General features: G+C 37.4%; 1 protein-coding gene across 2 annotated transcripts; it reads left to right on the forward strand.

Moving 5' to 3' along the window:
• miip (migration and invasion inhibitory protein) lies at nucleotides 1-11,344 on the forward strand. 2 transcript variants are annotated; one of them, XM_032550517.1, is made up of 9 exons: nucleotides 1-341; nucleotides 1,099-1,286; nucleotides 2,685-2,790; nucleotides 3,891-4,002; nucleotides 4,098-4,138; nucleotides 4,267-4,393; nucleotides 7,274-7,370; nucleotides 8,660-8,779; nucleotides 10,217-11,344. In XM_032550517.1, the coding sequence occupies exons 1-9, from the start codon at nucleotides 107-109 to the stop codon at nucleotides 10,343-10,345; spliced, it is 1,155 nt and encodes a 384-aa protein (XP_032406408.1). In that variant the 5' UTR covers nucleotides 1-106; the 3' UTR covers nucleotides 10,346-11,344. The 2 variants fall into 2 exon arrangements, with proteins under 2 accessions (XP_032406408.1, XP_032406407.1); XM_032550516.1 differs by having other exon boundaries at nucleotides 3-341; nucleotides 4,098-4,174.
• Nucleotides 11,345-12,628: the final 1,284 nt, after the last annotated feature.

Below are 12,628 nucleotides of genomic sequence, written 5' to 3' on the forward strand. Positions count from 1 at the left end.
GGAGTCTGCGCGTTCAAAACACAACAACGTCGTTCACCCGTAGTTGATTGTGTGCTTTACTAATAGCTAAAGGTGATTGTGATTTGCAGATTTTTTTTTCTAGAAAATGTCAACAGATCTAACAGACGTTCTGCGAGAGCGTAACAAATATTTGTTGGAGCAGCTAAGGGAGCAAAGAGAGAAACTAGAGCGGGTGAGCGGCTGCAGTTTGAGCCGCAAGAGGGGGAGAGAGGAAGAGGAGGAGGAGGAATGGAGGCAATCCGAAGTTATGGTAACTCTGACGGAGGGACATCGAGGTCCTGCAAGGGCAGCCCTGGCCAAACCTTCAGTCAGATTTACTGGTAAATATCCCGTTAATATGGCCCTATTGATGCTGACTATTGGCTAAAGTTGGAATTCAGAATTACAGCCATAATTTGTTTTCCTTATTCTAAATCATTTGTATTAGCTGAACACAGAATGACTTTTTATAGAAGATGGAAACAAACAAGCGTATGGAGACCGATTTTCTAAAGATCTGCATGCTTATGTAGCTGTTCTTGAGGTTTGAAGATTATAACGCGAAAGGCAAAATTACTAAGTTAATGTAATTTAGTGAAACACATTATATGGATTCATTACAAACAATTAAATATTAAAAAAAACTTTCTGTTCACTTCAATGAAAATGCCAAATTCGGGTTGTCAGAAAATTACACAAGACAAAGTTAAAGAAGGATATTTCAGTGCATAATGAAGAGGAAGACACCTGGACTGAAAGCTGCCCAGCAGATTTTCTCCAGCACCTTTCACAAGGAAGGTAGCCTACAGCAATCTTGTTCCAAATCATGAAAGCTGCATGAAAAGTTTAGTGGAAGGAAAACAGTAGTTGGAGAAAAGGTGCAAAAGCAGGGGGGATAACTGCAGCGTTTAGATGATTGTGAAGCAGAGTTCATTGTGACATACTGTTGAGTGATGTTCCAGTCAACTCTTTGAATTAGGTTTCAGATATTAAAATAGTGTTGTCCTGTGACATTTGTGTAGCTAAAGTAGACAAATCAGCTGGTATGTTGATGACGATTAAATATTCCTGAAGTTTTACTTCATGTCTTTTTTTCAGATACTCAAAAGACACACAAAGACTCCCATTGGAAGTCCTCCAGTTCTTTTGGGACCCCCAAACACAGCGTACCTGCTGAACCTACAACACTGTCAGACAGCCACCAAAGCCCTCAGGACTATTCCACACTACCAGACCCCTGGTCACTGAGAATGCAGTTTTCCCAAGTTAGGCCCAATAGAGTCAAGGTAAGCACATAAACAACAGTTCTTCCTAAATCCCAGTTGCTGCCTCACAATACATAAATCGTTGCCACGTCCAACATACGTCTCCTTATTATATGTGCTGAGTGATCTGATCATGTCTGGATATCGCTACATAAAGGTGTACAAGTACAATTTTTTAATTTCCTGTTTAAAAGTTGTACCTGCTGGATTTTTTTCTCAGCAAAGAAAAACAATAAAATATTGATCTGCTAATATCCACATTCTGTACATTTTATTGATTTTTTTTTTTTTCTCTGATATGTTGTTTATTATTAGTTGTGTTTTTTTTAGCTGCTGTGGTCACTGGATTATAAAATGTCTCATACAATATGCCTAACACTGTTGTATCTATTTACTTTGATGCATCGATGTTCCTGTAAACTAAAAGCTGTGTGAGCAACCCATCACTTGTTTTTCAGCATTAATGCTTAGTCACACATTATTTTTATTTTCCTCTGTTCTATACAGTAAAACTAAGAGATACTTAAAAACATCATGAATGAAATGAAATGACAAACTATTACAAATAAAGAAACCCATCGTCGTTTCACTTCTCTCCAAATAATGTATTATTAGTTTATTTAAGGTGGACAGTTGCATGTTTGTTTCTTAGTTAATTCAGCAACTAGCACAAAATATAAGAATTGAAGAGAAAACCTAAAAAAATGTAAAAGATGTATATTTTAATGCCAAAAATTAAACTTATTTTTGTTGCAGTCTTTCAGCTTCCTTAAATAGATTATTTACTGTTACTGTACAATTTACTGATCTGACTGTTCTGAATGGTATTTTAATGTTTTAGACTGTTGAGTAAACTGCTAGGAGATGACTTATGTTGCTACATATAAATAAAGAGTTTGAAATTTGACCACCACCCACCAGTTTGCAGTATACTAATGATTCTGACCTTGTATTTTTTCATTCAGAGAGTTTTGTATATATATTTTTTTTTTTTTTGGTAAGTTACCTGTCATTTAAAATGTGGAAGTCATTGTTGATAAATCTCACTGGAATTCCCAACTTGGGAATTTTACTTGTTGGATTTTTTTTAAAATTCAGATTTCAGTCATTCCTTGGAATTTCCAGTCTCATTGTTGTTATTGAAAATAGTTTCTATAAATTGACTGATTCTTGCATTTGCCGCTGCAGTAAAAACCTTTTCATATTTATTCAAAAAAAGATCCTAAAAGTATTCATAAATATGTCATCTTACATGTTCATTGTATTGAAAAAATACAAATTCCTTTGTTTTGTTTAGCTGCTGAGTAAATACCCACCTACTAATGTACTGTACTTTACTGAAAAGGCAAATAAAATGTTGAATAATTGAATTGAAAGATGATGATGCCAAGCAATCAGCCATGTGTTTTCTTTTTACAGAAGGGGATACACAGTCGAGTCAGGTTTCAGTCAGAAGAATCTGAAAGCAAACCTGCGTCAGACAGACGTCATGTGCAGCCTTTGCTTGGATATGACTGGATAGCAGGTGTGCGCCTCATTTATTCAGTTGACATGAACACAGCACGATGTTGAAGTCTTTATTCTTCACTTGTTTATTTGCTATTTGCTTCCGAAGAGCCAGAGTCTTGGGTGATAGGTCTGCAATATTTCTGAATGTCTTTTAAATGTTGTTCTTTGTGTATTTTTCTATTAAACTGACTGCGTTTATCTCAGAAGTTAAACTTGGATCTGGGAACGACCTCACATCTAAGTTCAATCTAGTCTGGTTTCTTCAGTTTCACTGAACATGCTGCAACATGTTCACAAATAGAGGTTGTACGGTACCAAGTGTTCCTCTGGTTCAAAGAGATTCAGACTGTGACAAGTGAAGACAAACTCTTGCGACATTCCTTACGTTTTAGAAACACAGCAGCCATATTAAATCTTTATTCTCTGTTTTTCTCGGATAAAATTCCAACTTTTACATTTTAATTTTCCCAGATGAATCTTTGAAATTTTGGCTTCTGAGTACAAATACAGCACACCATAAGTCTGAAGTTTATATCTGATGCTCTGTCTGTTGAGCCACTTCTCTCTGATTTATTTATATGTCCAAAACCTCCTAAACTGAAACAGATTAACTAGTGTTTTGTCTATGACAAACCCACTATTTTGTCAAGAATTCATTTATTTAGATCTTCCGTTCGTTCAAAAACACTATTTCTTTTATTTCCTTTGGATTTCTTTTGAATTGAATGTGACGAAGCAGCCATGTGATTCCCAAGCTGCTTTCAGCTGAAGTCTTTGCTGAAATTAGAACTGAAAGATCATGCTTTTCTCAGGTCCTGTTTTAGGTCTTTGTAGGATTTTTTTCTCCTGTTTGTTAAAGAGATTGCTTCTAGATCCTTTCCTCCCTCTGTAGATAGTTTTATGCTTCATATTTCTGTAGTTTTTTCCTACTTGTTTAATATCCCTAAATTGTAAAACGCATACAATACGCTGTCATGGTTTGGTAAAAATGCTGGACTGAAAATGAAACCGTGGCTCTTTGGAAATCAGATGAGAGAAAAATATTAAGGGTGATCAGACACGTTTGCCTTTCATTCCTGAGTAGACGACTGACGGCTGTCTTCTTTTTCTCACAAGGAGTTCTAGATACCGAGGACTCCTTCTTAGAACGCTCTGATGAGTTCTTCAATAATCTCAGCATGTTTCGATCGGTCAATGAAGACGAGTGTGTTCACTCTGGACCAGCAAAGTGAGTCTCCTCACCGCGTTGCTCACATTAGACTTTTCAAAGGATCTTTGTTGAACAGCAGCTTCTTCATTTGACACTTTCTTGGCTTATTTTAGGACTTTAGAGGGAAGCCATCTATTCCGACCACTCCTGACAGGTGACGGCGAAGAAGCAAACATAGATACTCATCAGTGTAAGATGGATTATTTATTAGATTGGCCTCATTGTTTTGATTATCTCAATTTGTCCAACACTTCCCCCTCTTTGTGTTTTCCTTTTCTTTAGGTACATTCTCCTACCGGATCAACAGCAGGCTGTTTCCTGTCCCACTTCACTCTCAGGAATGCTGCCCAGTGTGCAAAAGACACAAATTTTCCCACCCTCACACTGCCGCTGAACCGGCTCTGATCAGGTACTGAGGATGTGACCCTTGACCCTTTCATGCAGGAATGATAATATCATGCGCTTACGCCTTGTTCTTTTATTCTGTGAACTACTGACAGCATGTGTCTGAAATTCCAAGCAAAGATTTAGTATTTATTTGCAGAAAATGAGAAACGGTCAAAATAATGAAAAAGATGCAGTGCTTTCAGACCTCAAATAATGCAAAGAAAACAAGTTCATATTCATTTAGAAACATTAATGTTAATGTTTTGACTCAGGAAGAGTTCAGGAATTAATGTTTGGTGCAATAACCAGGAGGTTCATCTTTAGTTTTTTTTATCTAGAAAGTCTGGTTTGTTAGGAGAGCTGAGAATATGCAGTCGAACTCTGATTCTCCTACAAAGCTAGATCTAGGTTTGGTTGAAGTGAATTCCGTTGCGGTTCAAATCCATATGTAAGCAGACCGGAGACCTCTCAATAGCAGGAAGTGGACTAAAGCCCAGGGCATTCTGGGTAAATACAACCAAGGCAAACAATGACTCATAGTTTATTTTACCACCGAAAACAGAGAAATCCTACCACCACTAAAATCTGACGCCACTCCATTTTTATTTACATTTTGTAAAGACGGAAGTTGTGCTAATGTCTTCTTCAAAGGTTTTCATGTTGTTTTCTTCAGTGATTCTTGGTGCAGCGCCACCACGGGCGAGGAGGGGAACAGGTTTTCAAAGGGTTTGACACAGTGAAATGTGAAAATGAACAGCAGCAGCTGAAAATGTAACAAAGGTTGCAATTTTGGTCGCAAATCAAACCGAGTCTACTGGGCTATGAGGTGTGAAAACACCATAGGTTTAAAACTTTTTAGCTCTCCATCCCAGTTCTCCCTCATTCTGTGCTTTGCTCTCATTCCTTCAGATCCTTCCTACTGTTCCCTACTGAACTGTAGGTTTTACCAACATTTCCACCACAAAAATATAATCGATGACTCTAAAAAGGTCAAGTGAAAGCCGACAGTGAACTCTGTGTTATACATGCTTCATTCCAATAATTTGATAGTATAACTAACTGTTGAGCCTCTAGATAGTTGAGATTTTGCTTTCTTTTATCTTTGAGCTCTGTCAGGTGATAAATCCTTGACATCTCCAGAGTCCTGAGCTACTTGATCATCCTAATCTCTGTCTATCCTGGACTTCCCTGATTTTCAGAGAGACTTTCATAGACATTGTCTATGAAAGTGTCACCGTACTTTGATATCACCGTACTCATCTGAACTTCAATATCAGCCTCTGTTCCTGTCATCTACTGCATGTCAGTCTTACAAAATATAAAGAAACAAACTCCAACACAAACAATTGAATTAATTTGTAAAATAAATATTGTCTTTATAAAAAATTGTAAGTCACAGTATAATAATAATGACGTCCGGTGAAGTGTTTTCAAAAGCAATTTAGTACCTGGAAAGGTAAAACGATTAATCAAATTGTCCTTTCAACGTAAAATAAGTTCTTCAAAATCAGAAAAATCTTCTTTTTTTTTTTTCTTTTTTTTTAGTTTTTAATCAGTATTACTGGTAATACCTACAGTAGGTGTGTGTTAGACTGTAGAAGGACATGTAAAATATTGTTCAGATCTTAAATGTTTGTGTCTGATTTTTTTGCACTGTGTGATCTAAGAAATTATTTGGAGATCTTACAATGGTTGATCAGCAGGTGGCAGCTTGTGGGGGCGACAAACCGGAGTCCAATGAAATGTCTTATAAACACATACTGTACCAACACATACTGTACCAGTAGCACCCACCGAAAATGAAATTGTAGTTCTCTTTTGTGACAGCTATGCATACAAGGGTTGATTCTGAAACCGCCCACAGACTGCCAAACATTTGTTACTTGCTGGAAAACATTTTCAGATGTTTGAAATATTCAGCTGCCTGGAAAGAAAACCAGACTCAGTGTTATTTTTTCATTTTTCACTTGCTTTTTTAGACCGTTCTGCTTCAAAAACCATGTTTGCATTTCCCTGAACTGTATATGTTGTTGTAAAATTTGTGGCTTTGGTAAAGTTGAAGTCTGTAATCTAAAACTGTACAATAAAAATACTATTTTAGCTTAAATAGTATTGCCTTACATTTAATTTTTCTTACAAAGTACTGATGGTACAGATTGATTATAGTACAATTTTGTATTGTTTGAAATAGAACTGAAAATTCTGAATCCTTCTGAGTCAGTCCCATTTTTATTCTCAGCTGGTTTCCCACTTGGCCAATGTATTCTCCTGTATTTTCTGATAGTTTTTATTAAAAGACGTTTATATTAAGAAGATTTGGCAGCAGCAGGACTTTTTATGTTGGGGGAAATTTCTCTTAGTTTCATAATCATATATCATTTGTTACTGCATCGCTCAACGTCATATAACGGACAGCATTACAGCCTGGAATCTAGATAAAAGTATTTTCAAGATCTGGATATGAATGCAAAATTTAAACAGGGCATGGAGGATTTTTAAAAAATATTTTCAGACTTTATTCCCATTCCTTATCTGTCTGTCTTTCTCCCTCTTGGTTTGTGGATTTAAATTGACCTCTGTTTAACACTTTGCAGTAAACTTATTTCAACCTTTTTTGTATTTACATGTTAAAAAGAAATTTAGAACACTTATAAGTTTTGGAAAAGTATTTTATTTTTACATGAAAACTGGAAAACATTTTTTTACATCTCTGTATTATCAGACTGTTTTTTTTCACCTAAAAATCTTGAGTTTCTACTATAGTTGAAGCCATTTCATGCTGTTATTTTGGATCATATTTTTTATTCTGTGTCAGAGTGTTTGTGTGCTTTTCAGTGTATGTATTTCTGTCGCCTGGAGATAAATCTTTACTTCCTTGTATTCTGTTTTTGTTTTTTTAAAGGGTCAGCCTTCCTCGCGCCAACATCCTGCCATCTTACAAGTACAAAGCTCATCGGCGAAGCAGCTTTGATCCTTCAGACAGTTTGGGATTACCATCAGTGAGTTGGAAACAAATAATGCTGCTTCTGTCTGAGTCTGACCTTTTTGTTTTATTCTCAATGGATCCTTCATTTGTAGTTTTCTTCAGTTTCTCCTCTAGATCTGTCTCAAAAATGTTGCTTTTAACCATTCAAACTTTGAATTTTTTACATTCCTTATTAGGGCTGGACAATAAGTCAATTTACATTTTATACAGCAATACACGTGGTCAATATCAGTAGATGATACATTCAGAATATTCACTGAACTCCAATCTATAACCGCACAGCATTCTGGGAGATGTAGGCAGAGGAAAGGCATTATCCTCTCAAACTCTCACGGCCAGCTAAACTAGGGTTGGTGGCATTAACTCACTCACTCTTTGGTTACCTAGCAACAACAGCATGGAGTGAAAACGGCACCAGTTTAACAGCATTTCAAATATTTAAAACAAAAAAACTAATCAGTAATTATTTTTTATCTACTTCTCCTTCTTCTCAGGTTTGAACTGAGAACAGATTTATCTTCCAGTTTGAGATCATCTTAAATATTCACATTTTAAAACATTTTTAAAGTTGTTAATTAACATAAAAAACTCACGGAATCGGTTTATATTTGTGCCGATATTTAATTTGAAAATTTTTTTTCTTCTTTGTTTTTGTATTAAACAACCTGAACGTTCCTCATTGCCATCATTGTTCAATTTAGGCTGTTGTTCATGTTGTGCTGCAGTAAAACTTTATGTCCATCAACTACAGAGAGTTGAGAGGTTTCTTGTTTGTCCTGTTGACTTCTGCAGGGTATATTTACAGTAGATATCAAGACTGTTTGTGTGAATTAATTGTAATATAAATGGCAAATTCAGATTTAATCGTTGAAAATATGTAGCACAATATGTAGCTCACTTGTCATGTTGAAAAAAATTATTTTTGGTGGGTAGCGTGTTGCATAGTAGTAGAGAAGGCGACCGATATACAGAGGCTATATGTCAGACAGTGTGTAGGTTTTCCTCTTTGCTAATTATTGTTAATAAACACCTCTAATGTCACATAAAATACTATTTTTAAAACTGTATAAAATGCTTATGTGTTCCTGCGGTGATTAGCTGAATAGCACTATCTTATTCCTTTATTCAAGGATGACCAATTGCTTGCTGTTCTCAACATAAAAGATGTCTCATAAGCCTTTACATAACTCATCCAGCTTCTGCTGAGGATGCAAAAAAAGAGATCACTTTAAGTAAAGTAAAGAGGCCATTTGAATGTGCCTCCTTGGTCCTGCTGCCATTAATCTACTTGTCCTTGTGCAGCACTGCCTCTCAGGATGGTCAAATGCAGGTCAGAACATCCTGCCTTCGGCCAGAAGCCTTGACCTGCGGAGCAGCATTAAGACGAAGAACGCTGATGGCCCCCTGAGCCAGCAACTGGAGGTAAGACTGAGAAAGCCTGCTATTGTATTCAGGCAACAGGAAAACACCAGATCATCAGTTTGATAGTGATTAACTTCTGTCAGACCACCAGTAACTGTAGAGTCTGAGCAACATTCGTCTGCAACCTTGCGAAAGACTGAGAAAAATAAACTCATCTTTTATTTCAGTAGCTTGATTGCACACTATAATCTGTCATTAGAGTACATCTATTCAGTGGGGAAGGAAATCTAATGTTGAGGAATAAATCACCAGTAGCAGAATTACATACGTTTGTCAACAACCTTTTCAAAGTGAATATATCAGAAGGGTCTGTTTAATTTATTCTGTTTTTCTTGAACTTCTTGGAACTTTTAAAACTAATAAATAATCCGTGGCTTCCTGTTCCACTGGGATATAAATACACCGTGACACAGAGGCCCATTTCTTTTGGCCACTGCCCACCAGGCTACACGAGGAGTCATATTTATCTTGGCATCTCACACAGTGAGCAGCATGTTAAGGGAGGTGAAAATCATGCTTCTAGAGAACTCAGCAAATAGTAGCTTCTTTGATCACCGAGTCACCTTAACAACCATCAGACACTTTGCTTTATAAAGTATGAAAACAGTTACTTCTCTCCTACCACCACAAATGTAAACATGTGGAGCTTGATTACCTGCAGTGCACTTTTATCAGATGAGGTTAATATTAGCTTTTCAGCAACTGGCACTGAGGCTGGTTTGACTTTAACAGTGGATGTCGTGTGTTGGGCATGGTGGAGGACCTGTAATGCTGTGGCTCTAGTTCTCTGAGCCCATTGCTACGTTGCAGGACATCTTGAACTCTGAAATACCAGGTGACTTTCAACAAAAACAGGAAAACTGATCCAAAACCTGTAACGTAGAAATTAGTGGTGCACCAATTTATCAGCCAGACGATTTCCTTAATTTTGGGAGACCGGTGGTTGGCCGATACTTAAACGTGAAGCCGATCTTATCCCCTGATATTATCTACAGCAACAAATGTCTAAAAATCAACCACTGTCCTCTTTTGTTTCCTCCTGTGAGAGAGGTTTGACTGATAGACCGGCCCACCAGTTAACATTAGTCACCCCACTGTTACCAACTCAGTGTCTTTCTTGCTATATTTAGCAACATTTCAGACAAAAAATAAAATTGGTGTCAGCAAAAATTGGAAAACAGCAGGTCAGGCTTTTTAAAGATTGATAATCAGCGATCAACCAGAAAACTGCAATCGGTGCACCTTTAATAGAAATCTTTCACCAGACAAAATCTATGTAGACACTTCTGATTTGGCCCAAAGCAAAACATAATTGCATATTCTTCCAGTTTTAGGTCATGCAATGTGAAAGGAACAAGATTTATTCTTAGACTTTTAATTCATATTCAGTCATTGGGGTGCAAATGTGTCTCACACTATGTTTTCCCTTTTTTCCAGAAATTATCTTCATCTAGAAGAAACCAAAACCTTGAGGAGACCCCTGATGTGTATCGTTTGGCTAATTTCAACTTTCAACATTTCTCTCCAAAAAGAAACCCCAGAGCCTCTTTTTTCCCTGTAGGCTGAAGTATCATTTCTGGATTTTAAAGGGATCAAAATCTGAGAGGCAAAACTGGCTACATTTACATTTCTAGAGCAACATTGTCTGTCTCTGCCAGACGTCCTCCATGTACTTTTGTTTGTTTGTTGTTGTTTTCAGACGGGGAACTAAACATAAAGTGCATCAGGTGTTGTAAATGCACTGGAGTATGAGTTAGCTCTAAACTTTGAGACATAAATCCTGTCTTGCCTCACAGTTCCCCTTTTCTTTGTTCATGTGAATTAAAGCTGGAGGACATGTGACCTCCGCTTTTGTGGAAGTGAAGCAAGAGTTGCAGCACTGTGGAGACGCGCAGCATTTAACACCAGTTTTAGAACAACATAAGGAACGTTTAGCATATGTTTACGCCGTGTTTTGCAAAACTAAGGAAATCACATTGACTCACTTCCAGCCTCTTAGTGTTTGTTGCCCTCTCCAGCTGTGTCATTTGGCTGCTATGTCTTTGCAAACTTCTGCTTTTAACTTCCTTACTGTGGGACGAGGAGCCCTGAAGCTCAGCGGGGTCTATATGTATAATACAGGAGCTGCCCTTCACAGGAAACCACAACCACCTATACTTGCTGACACTTATGTGTTTTTGAGATCCCACCTCACACGCTGTAGTTTTGTGTCTAAAAGGCCAAGGTTGTTGAACATGTTTGCGATGATGGATTGATTCACAGCGTATTTTTTGAGTGCTCTGTTTCTGATTTTAAGTGACGGAGTTTCGCTTTATAAGTCCTTGCAGCCGAACTGTAATCGTCCCATCACTGGGGGCTGAACTTCTGAGAAACAAAAGGGGAAAATTTTCAGAAAGACGCCAGAGAAATGAACTAGAATCTCATCAGTGCTAGTTGAGAGCTCCGCTGTGCTGCTGCTACTGCTGATGAAAAGGCATTTTACTCCTTTAGGAAATCTTCAGCTGCCTTCCACATGAGCAGGATCTGAACGTAGTTTCTGAATAATAAATCTTCTCTGCAATCATCTTCCCTCGTTATGTATATGGAGTAATAGAAACACAGAATCACATTTTGGTATTTAAGGTTTTTACTGCTGCAGCCTAATAAGATGGCTGGAAAACAAAAGCTGCATTTTCATCTCTGAGCAACATGAGGTTTGAGTGTGTCATTTAAAAACTATCACACCCTAGTGTTAAGAATTACTCATGCATTGTAACTAAATCAGTGCACTAATATGTGAAGACCATATTAAGACAACATTTTTGCTTCTTTGGGTCATATTTTGAACCTCGATGTTGGTAAAAGTGACTCAAAGTAAACAAAAAAACTCTCCCATTGGCAAATAAGGGCTGCTTCTGTTTTACTTCACAGCCAGAGTACATCTGAACATGTGGGAGGGGGAAGTTTATTCTGAAATGTCAGCATCACAGGAACAAGCCGCTAGTCACAGGGGCAAGAAGCTACTGGGCACAACATGTGCTCAAACCCACTCTGTGGCTGCACACATTTTAAACTGGAAAGTAGTGGTGATGTTTAGTTGAACCTTAAACCTTTTCACTTTTTGTCATCTCACAACCACAAAGTTTTATGTAATTTATTGGGACTTGAGGTCTGTGTTCACAATCAGTGAACACCCTGAAAATGACTTGATTCTTCTGGACTTTTTCACTGTTGCAGCTTTTACATGCAACCAAACTCATATCATTTTATCCCTCAGTGAATTGTTTTTATAAAAACTAATATTTCCGCTACATATTTAAAAAAAATAATATTGTACACACAGGACCGGTTTCAGAAGTTTTAATCGATATGAACCTACACAAATCCCATAGGGGGCAGTGTAGCGCAAACCTAAAACCTGTCAGCCAATCAGATTGTGTCAAAACGACGACGACCTTCTAAGAATTAAACATGGTGGCAGGAGATTAACTTGTTTGGACAGATTCAACTATTTTTAAATAGCTTATTGGAATATAAAGATAGTAAAACACAAGAAGAGGTCCATTGATATCAAAGCAATTATGTGGCTATATCGGCGCAGACTGAAAATGTCAGTGTTCACATGTAGACAGTGTTCACATGTAGACAGTGTTCACATGTACACTGTCTACACACATACGAAATTTTCTCATCTCCTTGGTGGAGTTTGTTTTTCTTTATAATTAATCGTTTTACCGCAGCTTCTTTTGGCTGAAATGTCGCTAATTATAGCAAGAAAGTGGCTGAGTTGGCAACAGGGGTTGACTATTTTTAAGTGTTTACGTCCAGTCATGACCTGGTGAACCAGCCTGTCAGTCAAACCTTTCTAAA

The sequence above is a fragment of the Xiphophorus hellerii genome, chromosome 20, assembly GCF_003331165.1.
Source record: "Xiphophorus hellerii strain 12219 chromosome 20, Xiphophorus_hellerii-4.1, whole genome shotgun sequence".
NCBI classification, from domain to species: Eukaryota; Metazoa; Chordata; class Actinopteri; order Cyprinodontiformes; family Poeciliidae; genus Xiphophorus; species Xiphophorus hellerii.

Excerpts from the sequence above, each read along its gene's own strand:
- miip (XM_032550516.1), top strand. The coding sequence starts at position 107 with ATGTCAACAGATCTAACAGACGTTCTGCGAGAGCGTAACAAATATTTG. Across the intron at positions 2,791-3,890 it reads TGGATATGACTGGATAGCAG|GAGTTCTAGATACCGAGGAC; the intron begins GTGTGCGCCTCA and ends TTTTCTCACAAG. Across the intron at positions 4,394-7,273 it reads GCTGAACCGGCTCTGATCAG|GGTCAGCCTTCCTCGCGCCA; the intron begins GTACTGAGGATG and ends GTTTTTTTAAAG.